We start from the raw sequence: 22,858 nt of genomic DNA on the forward strand, positions 1-22,858 counted from the left end.
GGGGGATTTTGAAACTCTGGATGACAAGAAAAAACTGTAATATGTTGTATATCGCTGTCGATTTAATAAAAACGTTCATTTCAATGAATCCAAGCAAGGCGATTTCTCTGCTGTCTTCTTTTCCTTCGACGGCACAACAAAAGTGGTAAAAGTTGTTGCCTTTCCATTTTAAGTTAAACACTTAATAATATATACTTTTGAAAAATGTGCAAAATACAATTAACTGAACACTCATGAAACAGTGAAGTCACAACACATTTGCGATGAAGAACTACAACAATTATTTTGGCTACTGATCATACGTGGCGGTAATTTTGCCGCTCGATGTTTGGCGGTATTTTTTCCGCTGAATGTGTAAGCTTGACTTTTTTTCGAGGCTGCGACGGCAGTTTCGCCGCCGCGGCAGAAACCGCCCAGTGTGTAACCAGCGTTACTATTGTGTCTCCGCTGTGGTGCGACACCACAGAGTCTCAGTAAACTCTAAAAAATTATGTTTAACACTATTTATTGACATTTAAACAAATATTTGACAATTATAAATATTGGGGAACAGTAAAGTCCAGTCAATATAGACATCAAAATGGGGGTTTGCTTGCAATTTATATCGTAGTTCTGATTTTTTAATATTTTATTTGGATACATGAGAGAGGTTCAGAACCAAATTCTTCATGTAAAATTCCCTTGTGCTAATACAGAGTGGCCCAAAAAGTTCGTATTTTATGTTCATTTTCCAGTTTTCAGCTATTTCCGGCAAAATCAGTGATCGGACAGAAAAATTTGCTCTTGCCTTTTTTAAGATCATAAAATTCTGAATGAAATGAGATCATTCGGAACTCTCTACCTCCAATGAGTACTGAGCTATGATTTTTCAAATATGAGTGATATTTTAAGGAAAAAAATCAATTTGATCATATTTAGTATTTGATCAACAATATATCCCGATTACAATCTAGATGTAAAATTCAAAATCCCTCTGGGAATTTTTAGCTTCAACCATCATCACCATCTATATTGTCCTCACAGTGATATTTCGCACAATGATATAAGCTCATGAGATCATGTTCTATGAGAATCAACTGTTAGTTGCACTTAATTTCAGTATTTCCTAGTGGAGAGGCGCGCGAGGACACGATCAAGGATCGCTTAAGGAAAAAGCTATCAAAATGAAAAAGTTTTCTTTTTTCAATCATTACTTTCTGAGACATGAGCGCCTAAAGTTTAAAATTTTGGGACAGATCATTTCAAATTCGGTACGAGATGAATCCATAAAATTCAAAGGATAAATTCTTCATGGTATTTTTGATTTAATAAAACAAAAATTTTCTGAAAATATCAATTTTTGAGAAAGTTTTTCAATTTACTAAAAATGACCAAAAATAGTGTTGAGTTTTTTTTTGTAAATTGAATAACTTTTTCAAAAATTGATATTTTCAGAAAATGTTTCAAAATGTTTTTGTTTTATTCAATCAACAATACCATGAAGAATTTATCTCTTACCGAATTTGAAATGTCCTGTCCCAAAAATTTAAACTTTAGGCGTTCATATATCAAAAAGTAATGATTGGAAGAGAATGTTTTCCTAAGAAAACTTTTTCATTTTGATATATACCGGTACAAATCGAAAAACTTTGAAAAATATCACCAGTACAAGAAAGTTTATTTTTAGCCTTTGCACAGCCTTAAGACGTAGACTGCAACATAGGATTAGGCCTACTTAACTTGCTAAGTAATTAGGACTACAATTTCTACAAGTTTGTTTAACACACCTGTTTAATTAAGTAGAACTCGTCTGACCTTTGCAATTCCTTCACCAATTCTTCAAGATCTGGGGACTGAATTATTTTATGTTCGCTAGACCACTCAGACGTTCCTGGGATATTGTTGATCTTAGAAAAGTCTTCATTAGCTCGAGGTTGAAAAACTTCTTATATAATTTTACCATTCACATTTGATATTATGAATTTATTATTTATTTGTATTTTTAAATTTTCCGTTCCTTTAAATTTGCCGCCCCCAAAACCTGCCGCCCTGTGCGACCGCCCGGTCCGCCCACCCCTCGGGGCGGGCCTGGTGTTATTTTTAAATATTTATCAGCAATAACATTTGAAAATACACTACTGTAATGCAGAGAAATCTATTTGAATTATTGATAATTTCAGGAGCACGAGTGGTAATGGCCTGTCGTAATTTGGACAAAGCTGAGGAGGCGGCGAAACAGATAAGGGATAGGCTTGAACATAACCAAAATGCGGGGAAAATCTCCATTAAACATCTTGATCTTTCATCGCTTTCTTCAGTCAGAACTTGTGCTGGAGAGATTCTCAGAGAAGAGCCATGTATTCACTTATTAATCAATAATGCAGGTGAAATTATATCAAATTGTTTGAAGTTTGTGTTTCTATAATTTTTAATTGGAAAATAAATGTTCCAGCCTCATTTCCAGGCTGCAGAATACTCAGGGAAATACCTTCAATTCAAGAAAGTTTTTATTCATGATAACTTCAAATACCTATATCTTCTGGCTATTTTTTTATGTTATCAATAGTTCTAGTCAGAAATTCCAAGGTTTTTGATAGATCTAATTTGAATTTTGTTCAATTCATTAATATCAATATTATTGAGCATATAATGATTAGGTAGCAAACTCGATCACATCACACATAATATTATTGTAGTTTGTAGTTCAGTACCATTGTTGTTGTTTGTTGTTGTTGATGTTGTTTGTTGGATAGCCATAGTTGGAAGAACTTTTGATCCTCTACCCTTCTTCACCACATAACATGTATAAATTGCCTTCTAATATTGTAATGTGTTCTCATATTTATGTTATTTATTTTTACTGTATTGTTTTTTATTGATGTAATTGATTTTTATTTCATATTGATGTATCTTATGTGTGTGTGTGAATAAATAAATTGAATTGAATTGAATTGAGTACCAAAAATATGAAAAACAATTTTCAGGTGTTATGATGTGCCCACACCAGTTGACAGAGGATGGATATGAATACCAGTTGGCGACAAACCACCTGGGTCACTTTCTGTTCACTCTATTATTGTTGCCAAGGATATTGAACTCAGCTCCAGCTAGAGTTGTCAACCTTTCCTCCATGGCACATTTGATTGGTGAGAAAGTAACTAACCGTACTTGAATATATGGATAAAAAAATATAAATTACTAAAAATCATTCCATATTACACTCAGAGCAGACCTTCAAAAAACTCTTCCTTTTTGAGATAGTTTTAATTCAAGTTGATTGTGAAGCAAAGAAGAAGAATGAGGCAATTGAGTAAAGAAAAACCAACCACACAAAAAGTAGAAAATTGAATTTTGCAGATGTATTGTGCCCTTACCAGTGTTGATAGGAGATGGATATGAATATCAATTGGTCATTAATCACATTGGACATTTCTTACTAACATGTAACATCATTGCTGTTACCATGCAAGGATTTTGAGATCGGCTGCAGCTATAATACATCTTCTAATCAATTAATCAGTCAATTAATTATGCAATTTCTATTAACTTCAATCATTTCAAATATAACCACTTTGCATACTCAAATTGGAAATTTAAATTCACATTCATATTTAAAAGAATTAAATGAATTCGAATACTTTTCTGTTATATTGTAGATAAATCCAAGAAATACTTATTGTCTATTATTCCATACAAATATATATTTGTTAAAACAATGAAATAAATTAAATAACATTTTTAGAGGTAAGGATGTGGTCTAGTAGTCCATTTAATTAAGTCGCATATATTGCGCTGGGTTGGTTGTCTTGAGAGAATAGCAGAACATAGAATGCCAAAAGCAATGTATAAGGCCAGGATGGTGGACAGAAGATGACAGGGGATACCATGGTGCAATCGATGGAACGATGAAGTGGAAAATAATCTCTGGAAGATGGGAATTACAGCATGGAGGAGAAAGGCGGGTGAATGTTGTATAAGGGCTCTTGTGCGAGAGGATAAAGCTCATATCGAGTTGTTATGCCAGAAGGAGAAAAATATTTATTTGTTGATAAGAACGGAATATTAATTTTTTTATTCACATAAATGGAAAGATCAAGAAAATGTACGGACAATATATCATGTGGAGCTTAATGTCAAGAACAGTATAGAACTTCAAATGATATGAAAATGATACTCTTCAACAAATAAATAATTTTAAAAATTTTAACATGCTGAACACGTATTTATACTTCATACTGAACAATTTTACTGTACGGATTATAACAAAAGCAAAGATTAAAATTTAACGTTAGTTAAGATAGCAAAATCGCATTTTTAGTTAATATATTGGTGATGTATACATTTGTTTCTAATAATAATTAGACAATATTCACTCTCTATGTTCTTTTTCAGGATCGTTTGATTTTGATAACATTAATAAGAAGCAGAATTCACTTTTAGCTTATGCCAGATCTAAACTGAGCAATATTTTGTTCTCAAACGAACTGGCAAGGAGACTCAAAGGTACATACTATGTATATAAACTATGTTGGTTTTTTTTATTAATACGGCTTTAAACTTTCAACGTTTAAAATTATATACTCCCACTAAATTTTTTTCATTATACTTTTTTTGAAATGTAATTTTTCAAATTTATATAGAACATAATTTATACACAAGCGTATATTTGTTATATTTATTTGATGGAAACTATTTTCAAATTTTAATAAAGCACTTATACACAAGTGTATGCTTGTTTTATTTTTCTTTCATAATCGTGAATCATTCAGTTTCACCTCCCACCAGCTCTCATTGAGTCACAAATAAAAATTTCAAAGTCATTGAAAGCCGTGAGATTCTATGATAAACTCATAGAATTCATACAACTTGTTGTGTTAGAATCACAAGTTAGAGGTGTGTCATACCGGTCAATTCAAATTCAATTTATGTTTTGTTATGTTTGAAGGGACGGAATCATGGATCTAAAGGTTCAAAGAACCTCATAAGTCAACCTAAGCTTATTGTGTGTTCCAAGTACGTTAGTTGGGCAAACAATAATTAATACCTGTGTCCTTTTCAAGATCCAGGAGTTTTTTTCCCTATACTAACATCATATTCATCATTGAATAAAAACACAAATCTGTTGTCAAATTCTACACGTTTCATTTAGTACAAGACCAAGGTTTCGTGATCACACCGGTCACATTTTCAAGTTGACTGAAACCGGTCGTGTACTAAATAAAAAAGTGTAGAATTTGACAACAGATTTGTGTATTTATTCAATTATGGAACGGTTCTACAATATTGACAATGACTCAGTCGAATCATATTCATCACCTGGCTGCTTGTTGCAATTCAGTGTGATATGCAGTATGCTTGGCATTCTCTACGGATTTATTGGTCCTCGTGACCTACGTGAGTTCCACTCCTGCCCTTTTTTGTGGGTCTCTCTGATGAGGGAGGGGCACCAAATTGCATCTAGGTCGCCTGGCCACCCTCGACTCAGTCTCTTGACCAACATTTGTACCTGGAGTTTAACCCATCTCTGGTCTCTTGGGTTTTCTCTTTCTACACCTCCTGTGCTCCTGAAGCACCCATTTCAGATTGAGGAACCTGCCCTGATAGGGAAGATCCCGATGGGTTTGAAGGCAAGGCAACTTCTAAAGTTGCCTTGGGGTTCGGTTTTGGTTTGTTTCTTCATGTGGTTCGCATGAACAGCTAGGGAAGTAGAGTCAGACAGAGCCCCGCATGTCCAGGCAAGTCTGAATACTACAGGAGGGCGCCTGGTATCCTGCAGACACCGTTAGAGATACCATATAAAAGACCTGGTGACATCCACCCATTAGCACGGTCCACATCACACCTTGGGTCAGATCAGCACCAAGGGAGCGGATCCCTTTTAGTCGCCTCCTACGACAAGCAGGGATACTGTGGGTGTATTCCTGGTTTTCAAAAATTTCTTGAATCCGATGTTCGACTCAAAGCTTCAAATCCCACACTACCTCCTAAATACTACCCTCCTCTAATCTTCATAGCACAGATAAATTAGAAAAATCAAAAATACCCTGGAGAGAGCTGGTAACACACCTTTTCGCAATAATCAATATAATAGCATTGTACACTTTTCCACGCACAACACTCGTACACCATTTTCTATACGGTACCCACATAGTTGTATTCAAAATATTGTGAATATATCATACAGGTAGATAATGTATACACAAGAAATAGCCTCCAAAGGTGTAGGAGAAATGTAATTATTTGCTACATTTGCTAGTCACAGAAAAACGTTTTAATGTTGCAGACACAGGTGTGACAGTGTATAGTGTACACCCGGGTATAGTGGATACTGAACTGGATAGGCATTTCGATGCGACGATTTTCTCAGGATCCAAAGCGTTTCTTAGATCTTTCGGGTGTCTGTACAAAAAAACTGTGAAACAGGGCGCACAAACAACGCTGTATTGTGCCCTTGATGAGAAAACTGCGAATGAAACAGGCCTCTACTACAGGTAAAGAAATAAGAAATATTCTTCATATGGATTCAAACAGAAATGACCAGTTCTTTATATTATTGAATCCTACATGTTCTGTGAATATGTTTACAGCCAATTCTTCTAAGTTTCATAAACATTATATATGATGGTGTTATTATAGATTTGCCTCAGACTTACTAATTAATTAATTATTTTAAGAACTTTAATTCATTTTGGTATCATTATAGAGAATCACTATAGTGAGGTCCACGTTATAATGGCAGTGAAGAAAGATAAGAAAACAACGTTGCCGATTCTCAGTCTTGTCATTGCCTTCTATAAACGATAGCTGATACAAGTTCATTGATGTAATATTAACTGTTCATTCTCGTTTAAACTAATAAATTATATTTATAGCAATAAATTATAATCCTTTTATAGACGATAGCTGATACAGGTTTATTGATGTAATATTAACTGTTCATTCTCGTTTAAAATTATAAATTATATTTATAGCAATAAATTATAAGATGAAATATTTTGTTCATAAATAATTATTAATTCTACATTGCTAAAAGACGATCTGGCAACAAAGCAAAGCGAGAAAGAGATAGCACTATCCGCTTTGTTGAATGATAGTCAAGAATGGCAATACCATTGCTAATCAAACACTGCCATTATAACGTGGACCTCACTATAGTACCCTTTTTATATGCTTCATAAAAGCACAACTAGTTTTGAGCACCAATATTTCCAAGTGTCAAAAAACTTTATTATTTGGAGTTATTTGAAAAACTGTGCTCATAATGATGAAATTGCTGGTCCACTTATTCAATTGCATATAATGTATAGTGGATTATCTTCTTCTTCTTCTATACTTATAAAATTCTTATCTTACTGACTCACTGATCACCATTTCTGGAAAACTACTGGATGAATTGCAACAAAACTTGGAATATAGCTTTCTTAAACGTCCTAGGTGCTCACTAAGAAATCTTTTGGCGATATTTCAACTCTAAGGGTGGTTTTCAAGGGTTTAAAGTTCGTCTTTTAACATGTATATTCTTCTTCTCCCAATCTCTTGATTATAATAGAAATGTCCATATCATATGTTATTATAGATCTATAATCTAGAAAGAGTACCTTTTCGGAACAGTTGCTAACTGGCAACTAAATTGATAATTTTAACAGGTTGGCATTAAGTTGAGATGACTTGATTATAGGTTGGCACCAAGTTGAAGAACTAATCGGAATGCATTTATCGAGAACAAATAGATTGGGCACTTCTGCTTCAATCGGAGCTATTCCTGGGAGTATAGATAATTTTTATTTTTCATAAAACAAACTTTTATGACGGGAGTTGCTTCTATCAATAAATTGATCCTATTCTATCAAGACTAATTTAATTTTGTTTGTATATCCGATCGCGATAGCTGCTTAAAAAATTTTGATGAAATTTTAATAATTCAATATGATATATGAAGGGAATTTTTAAAACTTCAGAAGTGTCCGTTGTGGAATCTGTTTGCAAAGAATGAGGAAATTCGGCTAAAATTTAACTTGCGCGAAAGAAAGGGGTTATTTATTAAAACGGCCAAAAAGCTGTTGTTCCTTTTCCTAATGTAGAAATTAATATCTTCCATAGAAGTAAGGCGCTTTTCCCAAGCATCAATATTATTCTCAAACATTGATTCATTGATTGTTTTACCAAAGAAAATAGGAGGTAGCTTTCTTTATAAATATTGGAGAATATGCATAACAGTTCGTTGACTGTCAGTATTTCTCATTGATAGCATTAATGCTCCCCATTCGAACAATGCTGACACATTGATGTGAATCTTACTATAATTCACTAGTCTATTTTGAAATTCTAGTGCTATTTGAAATATTTGAAGTATCTTGGTTATATTATATTATGATCAATTATATTACATTAAGTATATGATTTTTTTATTTATCTATCTGTATTGTACTGGTCTGGATTATATTATAAAGAGCTGTATTAATTCTAAAATCATGTTAAAATATAGTTAAGAAGTGTTTTGAACTCGTGGCTAGAGCACAAGATTTCTTTTTCTAGCCACGCCAATTATTTAACTACAAATTATTTATTCATTTTCATGTAAAACTGTTGTTAATTGGTGAATAAAATTTGATTTGAATTTGGTTACTTCAGATCAGATGAAGATAATAATGTTGATTATTGCTACTGTTTCAATTTCAATCATGTTTGACATTTTTGCTTTTGATGCCAGCTGTTATTATTATGTGAAATAAGCTCTCATTGAATGAAATCATAATCATTGAAGTCAATTATACTTAAAAAGCAATTTCTGTTTGAATATATGTTTTTGTGGATATGTATGTATGTCGGACGGATCTCGAGAACGGCTCTAACAATTTTGATTAAATCAGGAATGTAGTGGGTTTGGAAAAAAACATTATTTCGGAACAGGTCTCAACTCTGGGAAAATTCGCTGAAATTCATTGAGATAGGATTATTGGTCCCTCAAGTAGCAGCTGATCAGAAAAAAGTTTTCCATAGTCTGTTGAAAACATAAGAGAGTGTTAGCAAATGAAAAAGATTATAATAGCTGTAGTTGAGTTACCAAATTTGGCGACCTTATTTTAAAGCATTGCAGTATTCTTGGAACATCTGGTATAATAGGTTCAGAAAGTGACAGGATGATAGCAAAAGAATTTTATAATCGATCGCTACAAACATATGGTAGTTGAATGTAATGTGAGGTGATAGAAATGCGACTAATTTATTCAGCTTCTGTTGTATTGGTTCCTCTGTTGCTCTATGTTTGTACGCAGCCACAGCCTTGAGAGAGCCAGTTGCACTGTTAATTCCTATTCTGGACTAAATACCACGAGAACCAATGAGAGAAGCCATGTATTAAAAAAAAAGCCCAGCTCTGATCAATTCTCATGAAATTTAATCCTGATTGAAATTGAACATGGTTTTGTGCTACTGGGCTACATATTTTCATGTTTCAAAATCAGCTGAAAACTAAATAAAAAAAAAAAAAAACATAATATCTCATCAGCTGCTCCCATTTCCCTTCATAATGTCATTACATGACACAAGACAAACCTATTGATATTGATAGATCACAAGTGAATACTAAAGTTGTCAATTTGGATAGAAATAAAATTAAGTTAAATGTTAGTTTACATCCAAATTTTCATCCCCAAGCTTTTGGTTTCAATCTAAGATCAGAGAGAAATCATATGATGGTAGTCAATAATCAAAGTGAATGAACTCTATTCAGATTTATTCAAATTCACATTAAAATGATTCCACTTCAATATTCATGATAGTAGAGTTTAGGACATGAGAAATCAGCTACAATAAATTAATGTAATACCAACTATTATGAATGGACTCTTATGTATGAATGGACTTCCATGGAAGAAAGAATCAGTGGATTGAAAACTTTGATTTTTGTGAATAGGAAAAGCTAAATGTAGAATAAAAAAGTTCTTCAAACGCCTAGACTGTATGATTACTCTCTTTCTATGAATTCAGAAAATAATACTTTTCTTTCACTTTTTCTTTCCCCCCTCTGCCACTACATTGTAGGGGTACCAGCCTTAGTCCATCTCCTCCTCGTCGTGTCCTATTTTCTGCCATTCTTCTCATATCTCACATCGTCCTGCCTCTCTCCCCACCACACAAAATAATACTCTTGTAGTGAATTTATCGAATCACAATCAACATATTATGAATACATTAATTCGAAAAACTATTTTCCGATTTCGAATTGAGAAAACCTAATTCTTGTATAGACTATCTTCTCAAAATTGAAAATCCACAAATAAAGAAAGCTTTATTCGCGCCCATTCTGAATTTATCACTCAATGCGTCAACAGTTTTTGGCCAAGTTTAAGCTTGTTGTTCTGTCATGTCTACTACATTTTTGTTATAAAAAATCATAACTATTCCCACACTCGATGTTTAAACTATGAAAAATAAGGACCACTTTTCGATTGAACCGAAATGTGATTGAAATAGGTATGTAACGTTTCATAATGCAATTAATTACAAGTTCAGCTAGTGCTTGGTTGTTAATATCCGTTTCACACCCATTGCAATCCGCCTCGAATGTGATGAATAAGATTCAATTACTGTTTTTTTTTATTAAGGAGAATTCCCACTCCACATATCCTGGAAATATGCAGATTGCAGTTCAAAAGATATAATTGCAGCTAACCGTTCGGAGAATTGATATAATATGCCTATTTGGGTGAAGAATTAATGGTAGAATTATGGGTGGAATATTAAATTGTTTTTAAAGTAACCAGTCATAATTTCGAATGCACTATCACTTCCCATCAGAGATCAAGCCTATGTCAGATGTCTGTTAGAAATAGATTACTGTAGTGAGCCAGGAAAAGTACGTGTTTATCCATCAACATCTTGACTTCGATTATTGTGACTGTACTTCTCGAGAGAGAAATCAATAAACCGACTGAAGAAGTAGAAATTGATAGAACAGGCTTTGTCATGAAATATAAGGGGACGCCCCGCTGTTCACAGCCCGGAATTCGGGGAAACAAATCTTGGTCTGTCGATGGCCGGCCGGATGAAAATGCTCCACTCTTCGGTTTCAAGTTCTGGACTTCTCCACATCTAAACTCACCACTCCTGAACAATAGTCAGGCTTACGATTGGTTCTTAAAAAAAGCAGCTTGCTTTGCTGTTCCGAAATAGAAGCAAAGGAGGAGTGGGAGGAAGATTTCCGTTTCGTAGCATATAACATACATTCTCATTTCAATGCTCCAATGATTCTTGTAATTCAATAGATTCCTGAAAATGCATATCATTGTTCCAAAACAATATTGGACTGACATCATGTAATTCCTTTTGAGAAAAATCAGAATCTTTCATGTGTTTATTATTTCATCTTTGCAGTTTTCTTCCTTCCTATTCCGGAATATTGTTACTTCTCATCCCTTGGAATGGGGTTTGAAGATGTGCTACCCTAAATGTGCAGGACTACCCACTTGCATGGTATATAATACCAAGTATCTGAATAGTTCTTTCAATGGTTCAATTTTTTGAAAAGCTATTCTTCTTGATCATTCCAGCATGATAATCATGATATTGGATACATTGTGACTAAAGAAACTCATATTGTGGAACTTATTGAACCAACAGTTCACATATTGAAAATCAAAGCCTATATTATATACTATAACCGTCACTTTATATCTTTCCCTATAGATGATTCAAATCTATTATCCTTCACTTCTCTATTCTTCTTCTTTTGGTTCCTATCCGTTCCGGATGTTGGCAACCATTCTGGCTATGATGACCCTGTTGACTGCTGCCCTGAACAGCTGTGCTGTGCTCATTCCATACAATGTCCTCAGGTTCCTAAGCCACGATATTCTCCTTCTACCAGGACCTCTTTCACTTTCTACCTTGCCCTGCAATACAAGTTGGAGTAGCTCGTATCTGCTTCCATTTCTAATTATATGTCCGATATATTGGAACTTCCTTGCTTTTACAGTATTGAGAATTTCTTTTTATTTCCCTTTCCATTCTTCTTAGAATTTCTTCATTAGAAACATTGTCCACCCATGACACCCTCAGCATCCTCCGGTAGAGCCACAATTCAAATACCTCTAGCACAGATGAAAGAAACACTACTTTATGCTTCTTCCGTGTCATAAGGCACTAGGAGGTGGGTGATAAGAGAATCTTTTGATGAACTTGATGTATCTCTAATAAGATGCACAGAGTGTGCTGATATATTTGACTTTCATGGTAAATTTAGTAATATAGATTCTATGGGAAACGGCAGTGGCATGGGCTTCTCGGTCATTCATCAGAACATACGTAGTTATAGACGTAACTTTGACAAATTTTTAACAGTATTACAGGGATTAGGGCATAAGTTTAACTGCATAATATTATAACTGAGGCATGGCTTAACGACGACAGCCATCCAATTAACATTTCAGGTTACCATTCTTTTAGAACATTCAATAGTCTGAAACAGAGCGATGGGTTAGTGGTCTACATCGATGAAGGACTTCCAGTCACTTGCAATGAACTGGTACTGGGCGGTCTGGCCACCTGTCTCTCCCTCACCTTCACCTGGGCGGGGGCGGCATGCGAAATTGTCTACCGCAGCCCCAGCACTAATCTAACTACATTCGTAAACGCGTTAAACGTATATTGCAATGAACAATCGCCAGGAGTCGTCCGAATTCTGGCAGGTGATTTCAATTGCGACACGTTGAATGTTGCCCCTGGCTCTGTTGAGGAGCATTATATCGATATTTTGAGTGACGCAGGATTTGTGCCCTGTATTGACAAGATTACACGGCCGGCCAGTGGCACCTGTATTGACTACTTTTTTGTCAAACTTCCGCGTTTCTTTAATGCATCTTCTGTTATTCTGCAGTCCTCGGTTACCGATCACTATGCTATTTGCTTGAATATATTATCAGCAAAAACTCATAAGTCGCCTAATACAGATAGAGTCATTGTTAAAACAGACTGGAAAAAGGTGAGGAACACACTTTCTAGTCACAATTGGAATAGAGTCATTGAACAAAACAACGTTGACAATGCAACAGATATTTTCATTGAATCGGCACAAAACATAATTGCCGAAAAATCACATGAAGTAAAAGTTTCATCTAGAAATACTCAACTCAAACCATGGATAACTGCTGGACTAGTAAATTCTATTCGACATCGTGATAAACTCAGAAAAATACTCAATAGACAACCATTTAACTATCTCCTTAGAAATGAGTTTACTCAATATAGAAATATGCTACATTCAGCAATCAAGCGAGCCAAGTATAACTATTACAAAAACAAAGTTGAAGAAGCGACTGGTAACCCTAGAAAATTTTGGTCGGTTATAAACGAAATCTCAGGTCGTATAGATAATAGTAAATCATTCCCCGTTAGTGCATTCTCCCGCCCTGGTGAAGTCATCGACTCTCAAAAAACTAAAGAAATTGCCAACCAATTTAATCAAAATTTTGCCACAGTTAGGACAAACCTAGCAAATTCTATAATAACCCAGGATGCACCAGTAGTGAGAGATGATGAACATGCTGTGGACTCTGAATTTCAGCTGCAACCGGTCTCGAGGCAGGAATTGGAGGAGGTAGTGAAGAGTTTGAAAGGGCGATCAGCTCCAGGTTGTGATGGAATCCCTACTAGAGTGATTAAAAACAATATTGACATATTAATACATCTTATCCTACATATAGTCGATTTAAGCATTCTGGTTGGACACTTTCCTTGTGCTCTCAAGACAGCCATAGTAATATCTATTTATAAATCAGGCCCCAAAGGCATATTCTCCAATTACAGACCTATTTCTTCGTTGGCAACATTATCTAAAATAATCGAAAAGTGTATAAAAATACAACTGACTAAGTATTTAAACGAGTACAATCTCATCTCCAACTCACAGTATGGTTTTCAAAAGTCCAAAAATACATCTGATACTCTTTTCAATATGATTGTCTAGGGCTATCTCAAGTAGTATTAAATCAAGAAGAAAAGTGCTGATAACCTTTTTGGACTTGACAAAAGACTTTGATACAGTTGACAGGAGAATTCTAATAAAAAAAACTTGAATCATTGGTGATAAAAAATATCTCTCTCCGATGGTTTAAGAGTTACTTTCACAATCGACAGCAGTCAGTATGCATAAATGGTGAAAATAGTGATAAAGAGAATGTTGAGTATGTGGTAGTCCAGGGAAGCACCCTTGGGCCACTGCTATTCCTAATCTATATCAACAATCTGTCAAAATTAGTAGTTGAAGGTGAGTTTTATCTGTTTGCTGATGACACAGCACTAGTGTCTACTGGGAGCACTTGGGAGGAGGCCTACTTGAGTGCTTCAATTGATTTGTCAAAAATAAAGAACTGGTTTGATCACAATAGCCTTACAGTAAATGTGGAAAAAACGAATTTTATTAAATCTTTGTTGATCCACATCAAAAAATACAAAACTGAACTTCTGGGGGACAATTGATTGGTATTTATTTGATCATTGATATAACCGGTTTGACTGTTTTGCCTTTCTGGTTTATGTTTTTTTTTCATTCTATCTTCTGAGAATTTCTGGAATCCCTGCCACTGCGGTCTTCAATAAAATATTGTTTTTTCTTCTTTATTTATTCTTTTAATCAATCAATGTATTAAGTATACTTATTCCTACATAAATATTTTTACATACTCATTCTTAAATATACATTAGCACAATATATTATCTATTTTATAATCAGAATATTAATAATACATCCATAATAAGTGTATTCTCTATTATTTACTTCTATGAGCAGATTAAGCTTATTACGTATAAAGTGGAACTCCCCCCCTACACACAGATGGATAGTCTAGTAGGGGGATTCCAAAATATGTTGTATATTGTATTTCTTATTCGTGTATTATGTTTTTTGGAAATAAACTGAATTGAATTGAATTGAATATTCTACAAAATTCGCTGCAATTGGACTACTATTCTACAGAGCAATTCCAACACATTAATGATTTGACTCAATAGTTTTCATGCCAAGTTGTGGCCTAATCTCAAAAACGATTATAACAATTTTGGTAGAATTTAGATTATAAATGGTTCACAAAAATAATCTTATCTTTCAATTCCCGTAGCGAAGCACGGGTGCCCTGCTAGTATAATCATAATATTGATACTAGCTATACAATTTAAAAAACATTACAATCATCTTCAATAGAGAAAGGTTTTACAATTGTTTTCTATTTACAGCGACTGTGAAGCAGCTGTGACGAGTCCTAAAGCAACTGATCCAAAGCTGGCCAAACAGCTATGGGATTTGAGCTTGCAAATGGTGCACTGGGATCACAATACTGATCCTTTCAAACAAGGCTAGCAAAATTGCTCAGAAAGAAGCAGCTTACAGGAACAGACATGGAAATGTGTTCACCTATATTTCTGTTCATACTTTTAGAAATATAAAATTATTAAAGTTTTATTCTACTTCTATTGACGATCAATACCTTCAGTATTATTTTTTGAAAATTGAAAGGAAATGGCAATGACGTAGGTTGTAATGGAAATAAGAGACTGGCATCTTTTTCATACATTGATAGTCTTTAAAGATTGAGTTTTGAAGAATGCAGGAGGTGTGTTTTACACAATTATTCCGATCAAAATCTATACTTATAAAATTCTTATCTCACTGACTCACTGATCACGATTTCTGGATAACTACTGGACGGATTGCAACAAAACTTGGAATATAGCTTCCTTATAAGTCCTAGGTGCTCACTAAGAAATATTTTGGCGATATTTCAACTCTAAGGGTGGTTTTTAAGGGTTTAAAGTTCGTTTTTTAGCATGTATATTCTTCTTATTCCAATCTCTTAATTATAATTGAAATTTCCATACCATATGTTAATATAGAACTTTAATCTAGAGAGGGTACCTCTTCGAAACAGTTGTTAACTGGTAACCGAATTAATAATTTTGTCAGGTTGACATTAAGTTGAGTTAACTTTGTTAGGTTGGCACCAAGTTGAAGATTTAAATGCATTTATCGCGGAAAAATTGATTAAGCACTGCTACTTCAATCAGAGCTATTCCTGATAATATTATATTATTCATTTTCCAATCACTTGATAATGTCATTATTTATAGCGGAAACATGCCGTGTTGAATAATTTTAAAAAGGTTAATCAGATTGATAAATATTAGAATATAGATATAAGAATAAATATTTTTATTTCTATTCCTGGAAGTATAGATAATTTTTATGTTTCATAAAACAAACTTTTATGACGGGAGTTCTATCAATATTGATCCTATATTCTATCAAGACTAATTTTGTTTGTATATCTGACAGATCGCGTGAACAGCTTAAACAATTTCGATGAAATTTTAATTATTCAGTATGATGAGAGAATTTTCAAAACTTGAAAATGTGTCCGTTGTGGAATGTGTGTGCAAAGAATGAAGAAATTCGGCCAGAATTTACTTGACGAAAGAAAGGAGTTATTTATTAGAACGGCCAAATAGCTGTTGTTGCTTTTCCTAATGTAAAAATATCTTCCATAGAAGTAAGGCGCTTTTCCCATGAATCAATTATTACGAAACATCAGTTGTGTTAACAAAGAAAATAGAAGGTAGCTTTCGATAAAAATATTGGAGAATAAGAATCACAGTTCGTTGATATTCACTTGTAACTGTCAGTATACCTCATTAATAGCATCAATGCTTCCCATTCAAATAATGCTGACACATTGATGAGAATCTTACTATAATTTGTTTACATTAGATCAGATGGAGATAAGATGATAGCTATCACTGTTTCGATTTGAAAATTATGATTGCCATTTTTGCTTTTTATGCCAGCTGTTATTAGTTCCGATTTCATATTATGTTTGACATTTTCGCTTTTTATACCCGTTGTTGTTATTATTATGTGCTCTCATTAAATGAAATAAGCTCTCATTAAATGAAATAAGCTCTCATTAAATGAAATCATAATCATTGAAGTCAATTATACTAAAGGTACAATTTCTGTTTAAATATGTGTGTTTGCGGATATGTATGTATGTCTGACGGATCTCGAAAACGCCTCTAACATTTTTTTATTAAATCAGGAATAGAGTACGTTTGCGATAGAAAAATTATTTTGAAACAGGTCTCAACTCTGGGAAAAATCACTGAAGCTCTTTCAGAAAGGAATATTGGTCCCTCAAGCAGCAGCTGATCAAAAAAAGTCTCCATACTCTGTTGAAAACGTGAGAAAGAAAGTGTGAGCAAGTGAAAAAGATTATAATAGCTTTAGTTGAGTTAACAAGTTTAGCGATCTTATTTTAAAACATTGCAGTATTCATGGAACATCTGGAAGAATAGGTACAGAAAGTGACCGGATGATAGCAAAATAAATTTAAAATCGATCTCTCCAAACATATGGTAGTTGAATTGATGTTTATTGTGAGGTGATAGAAATGCGACTAATTTCTTCAGCTTCTGTTGTATTGTTTACTCTGTTGCTCTACATTTCTACGCAGCCATGGCCTTGAAAGAGCCAGTTGTCCTGTCTGTTAATTCCTAATCTGGACTAAATACCACTAGAACCAATCAGAGAAGCCTTCTATTAAAAAAACCTCTTTGGCTTTTGAGCTACTGGACCTGATATTTTCATGTTTCAAAATCAGCTAAAAACTATATCGAAGAAACATAATATTCCATCAGCTGGTCCTATTTCTTTTCATCCTATACTACTAAACGAGCAATTTCTGTTCATATGTTTAGATGTTCAGATGTTTGGATGTTTAGATATTTAGATGTTTATATGTTTGTATTCCACCAGATCTCGAAAACGGCTCTAACGATTCTCACGAAATTCAGAGCATAGTAGGTTTATAATATAAAAATTCGATTGCACAAGGTTTCATCCCTGGGAAAACTCGCTGAAGGACATTGAGAGGATAATTATCATTCATCCTTGGAAAAACAGCTGAAAATAATTATTTCGTCGTCTGTTGATGATGGAAGTGAGTTCATGTGTGTGGGACTGTGTCAAAATCATGACTCAGCTGTTGAACTTTTGTAATCATTCAATCAGGTACTTAGTACAGGTTGCAAAAAAGCCGGATTATTCTCAATCCTGATAAATTCCTGTAGATCCATCTTTTTGAAATGGCCTTCTCTGATTTGGTTCACGTGAAATTAATCAGGATTAAAATTCAACCGGGCCTTTGAGTAGAGGGAGTTCAAGAGAAAAGACTGACTTTTTTGCTCGAAATCCCCTCCCCCCTCTCCCCCTCATCCATCCCGCCTCCCCTTACCCCCGCCCGTAGGGTGGGGGGTGTTCTAAAAATAGATTTCCCCTTCCCCCTGTCCAGTGGAGGTGAGGGGGATAGAGAGAGAGAGAGGGAGATATATCTTTCTCTCTCTTTCTAAAAATAGATTTCCCCTTCCCCCTGTCCAGTGGAGGTGAGGGGGATAGAGAGAGAGGGAGATATATCTTTCTCTCTCTTTCTAAAAATAGATTTCCCCTTCCCCCTGTCCAGTGGAGGTGAGGGGGATAGAGAGAGATATCTCTCTCTCTCTCTCTCCAGGTGAGGGAAAAAAAAATTCCCTTTTAGGAGGAAAAATTCCCTCTCTCTACTGTCAAATTAAAGTGAATCCATATTTCTACATCTAATGCTATACTGACAGATTGAGGTGAAACCTAAAGATGTGGGGAAAAAATCTCTTTGAGAGGGAAAAATTCTCTACTGTCAAATTAAAGTGAATCCATATTTCTACATCTAATGCTATACTGACAGATTGAAGTGAATGCATTTCGCTCTACTATGATGCCAGACTCACTTTGAGAAATTCCTTTGGTGTCAGATTAAAGTGAATTCATATTTCTACATCTAATGCTATACTGACAGATTGAAGTGAATCCATTTCGCTCCAATGATATACTACGATGACAGGCTCAAGAGATAGAGATCTCCTTCTTTCACTCGTGCCATCTCTTTCCCGCACCCTTTCCGAAAGGAAAGGAGATAAGAATCAATTGAGAAATTCTCTCCCAGTATAGATGAGAGGGAAAAATTCCCTTGCTGACAGATTAAAGTGAATCCATATTACTCTAATCCAAAGTGAGGTCAATGACTCTCTCTACATCTAATTGAATTGAGAAATTCTCTCTCATCTAATGCTATAAATCTCTACGTTCTTTTACATTTTTTATCTGCAATATCGTACAAGCATTTCCAAAGTTCATCGGAATTTTTAACAACAGATAATGACGAATCATTTGTACAATCATAATGTAGATGACCGCTGTCTAGAATATTGAGCAGTTCGAAAATCTCAGATAGAATCGAAAAGTGTACATTTTCTGTTTTTGTTAACGGTAAATCAACATCTTGACATCCTGTTGAAAATTTAATATTCTTCGCAATTGAATCAAATTCATTAAATGAAATTGACATCAAGAGACGAGATAATTTTTGAATTTTGAAAAACCATAACACTGCATCTTGCAGATGTTTGACGTGACTCGAATGAGGGGGAAAGATTTCTAAATTGATGAGATGCACGTGTTATAGGCGCACGTGCACTAAAGATTACCCCACACGTGCTGTCTGGTCTAGCTCTAAGCAGCAACTAAACTAAAAAACGTGAATGGGATATCGGAATGAAAAATCATTTGAAGGCAGAAAACGTTTATTTACACATTTCACTACAACAATACATAACTTCATCTTCAATTCTAATTAGCTTATCTATACATAAATTATGAGGACGATAATAACATAGATAGTCTCTTATATCATTTAAATTCACCGTGCTTAGAAAAATGTCTTTCAATTGCTTCGCCAAACTATAATTTTCAGGAGTTGATTTCCTAATTGCACTTTCACACTCATCGTACCAATCAATACAGTTTTTTAACCTCACTTCCAATTCGTTGTCAGCAGCCAACCACTTTCTCGGATCCATGTTGTTGAGCGAATGAAGAAAACTAAGTGTAGGCAGGAACTATTATAGAGTAATTAAGTGGTCTTTCTTCATCAATTGACGATAGACAACATGTACGCGCTTTATGCAGTCTCAATGCATGCAGGCAATAAACACACTGTAGATCCTTTCCGTTGTAGAAGAATCCATAACGAGCAAAGTTTCTTTTCTGTGAATTCGTGTACATTGGAGCCATTTTCATACTTTGCATTCGATTGTTTTCGCACAAGAAATTATTTGTTTGATACATATTTTTAAACAACAAAGAATTATAATGTTGAGCAGAGAATAACGCACAGCGAGAATGTGGTTTATTTTTATGAATGTTGCATGCAGCATAACACCATGAACTAGTGAAAAAGCTGAAATCAGGTTTTGGAAAATCCTCTGGTATGCATTGTACGTTGCTATGCAATCTTCTTAAAAACTTTGCTTTCTCAGTTCCTTTTGTGAAAATTTTCTCATAAGCTGCAAGGTAATCACGTATTAATGACTCACTGTATTCTAAATCTCCATCTTCCCATTTTATTTTATGATAGTGACGTTCTAACCATGTTACATCGTTATACAATTTTGCACTCAATTCTGTCTTTGCAAATGGTGATTTGAAATGGAACACAATATAATTATTAAACTGATCAATTATGGCAAGTTCTTTCACAATAATTTGATTACAATCTTGTTTAAACCAGTGAAGATCAACCGTAGCAATTTTAGCACTCGCTTGACCTTCTTTCTCTTCGTCGACCTCGCGGGCTTTGTCTCTCCCCTCAGCGGCGGCGGACTCCTCGAATCCTCCTTTGTCCTCCTCCACCTGCAGCGGCTTCGGTAATCCTTCGTCTCTCCCCTCCTCCTCCACCTCCAGCGGCTTCGGTGTACTGCACCTTGCTTCATAATAGAAACTATCAAGATCGCACTGAATACCAATAGAGCGAGTTTGTGGCTTGTCCAAAATATCAGAACACAAAGAATAGGACATGTTGACTGTTCAAAGGTGAAACTGATAATGGCTTACATTTGTCGCAGTACACACCTTATATAACCTGCAGTGATGCACTCTATCAACAAATTACTGAACTTCTTTCACCATACTCGTGAGAGGTGTGTATTCCATCACACGATCGCTAATTAAAACGCAATACGCGGAAGTATTTGCAGGTACTGCACTTTTAAATTCCATTTCAATACGAACATCTGTCGATGATTTCAAATGACTTGGTTGGTGTGAACAATCTACAACAATCAGCGGTGTTGATTCACAAAACGTTTTAAAGTCGATTTCTGTTCCGAGTTCGCTATTGATTGAATGATTATAATACGAGGGCGCGAAATCCAAGAACATCCGGTATAAAACCTCCTTCTTACCTAGCAGATTTTCATATGGATAATACTCACTGTTCAAATATACTTTAACATTGTAAATACCGCAGCTATCGAAATTAGATATTGATTTTTTAATTTTATTCTTACGATCAGTTTGAAATGCAATTATAACGTATTTTGGACTATCAAAACTCGATGTGGTACGAACTGCCCAAGAATGGTTAAGTGAATTTTGCAAATTTGGTAATTCACAAATTTCCCAATGGCGGAAACCTAATTTCAGTGGAGTGTCAGCATCGAGCAGTCTCAAAAATTTCAGTCTTACATGATCTTCTAAAGTTATGTAGGGCATGCGCCATTGCAGTTTTGTAATTTTCACACTAACGTTTGTTCCACTTTGAGACTCAACACAATTTAGATCTGTCGGTGACCTCAATAAGACGAGTTCCTGTTTCAAATTTAAAATTATTCTTTGAAAATCTTCAAAAAACGGGAGGATTAATTTCAGCGGAACACAGAAAGTGAATGTATTATCCGTTAGCTCATATCCTGCTCTGTCAAAACCAGCCAAGTGATATGTGTTTTTATCGAGAGTATTTTTCACCAATATAGCTTTAATTGTGGATGTTAATCCAATCAATCTTGATTTAGAAATTTGCTGACCTGCTAATTCATATCGTATTTCGTCAAAAAGGTTACCGATTACGTTACTGCTTAATTTATAGTCTGCTGCAACTGGTGCATCGGCTGGGTCTTTTCCCGGTTTTGTACAGTTAACTGTTCCCTCAATCAATATGAATGATTTACAAGGTAAAGAATAGACATCTAAAGAATTTATGCCAATACGTGCCTCGTCAGAGTTTTTTATTTCCTGTCCCGAATAAACTGTATGAGTGTGAAATTGGAATTTAGTAATATCATTATAAAACTGAAGGTCTGTCTCCACATCCAGAATTTCACTAATTGCTGCCGCTCCCCCGCCTAACATGTCGCCAATCGACTATAAAACCCAACTTTTCTAATATTCTCGCGCTTTTAGCCGACAAAGCACGTTTGTTTTTAGGTGTTGTCGCTATCGCGTTCCTTTCTCTAATGACTTGATTGGTCTTATTCGAACGTGGGTTGAAAATAAGATAACCCATTACTTTTCACGTATGTGCAACCTAATTGTAATTGTATCTCCGCGGAAATCAATAAACGATCCGTTCTGGTCCGTTACCTTTACATTAATAGTTTGAATTCGATGCGTATTCAAAGGTACATAAATAATCGGTGATGGTACTTCGTTTATTAAATAACCGCTAGGAACCTTTGGTAAAAATTCGTAGATTACATGTTTTTGTTTTCCCTCAGAGTAACTGCCGCAAGCTAAATTACACTCAACTACAATACTGTCAACGCTTGTTATGTTAACCAAATGTTTGGAATAATGCCATTTATTTGGCTGCAAAACAACATTATCAAAACCAAGTATCTTAGCAATCGAATCAGAACGTGTTAAATCAATGGCTTTATCAGAATGAATTTCAATCTTCATAGTATTTACGTTTGCACGTATAATAAGTTTATTCTTCTTGTCATCAATATTCAATTTATTCTTTAA

The 22,858-nt window shown here is 34.7% G+C and overlaps 1 protein-coding gene across 12 annotated transcripts in view; it reads left to right on the plus strand.

The window, feature by feature from the left end:
• Nucleotides 1-15,462, plus strand: part of LOC111059752 (retinol dehydrogenase 13-like) — a 37,608-nt gene extending 22,146 nt beyond the window's left edge. For 11 of the 12 annotated variants that reach the window (XM_039432445.1, XM_039432442.1, XM_039432439.1 and 8 more), the window contains 5 exons: nucleotides 2,160-2,363; nucleotides 2,964-3,125; nucleotides 4,372-4,482; nucleotides 6,263-6,470; nucleotides 15,211-15,462. In XM_039432445.1, the coding sequence (XP_039288379.1) occupies nucleotides 2,160-2,363; nucleotides 2,964-3,125; nucleotides 4,372-4,482; nucleotides 6,263-6,470; nucleotides 15,211-15,334 (809 nt within the window). In that variant the 3' untranslated portion in view covers nucleotides 15,335-15,462. The remainder of the gene's footprint in view (nucleotides 1-2,159; nucleotides 2,364-2,963; nucleotides 3,126-4,371; nucleotides 4,483-6,262; nucleotides 6,471-15,210) is intronic. The other variant, XM_039432447.1, reaches the window with a different exon arrangement.
• The last annotated feature ends 7,396 nt before the right edge of the window (nucleotides 15,463-22,858 follow it).

This window comes from Nilaparvata lugens, chromosome 7, assembly GCF_014356525.2.
Source record: "Nilaparvata lugens isolate BPH chromosome 7, ASM1435652v1, whole genome shotgun sequence".
NCBI classification, from domain to species: domain Eukaryota; kingdom Metazoa; phylum Arthropoda; class Insecta; order Hemiptera; family Delphacidae; genus Nilaparvata; species Nilaparvata lugens.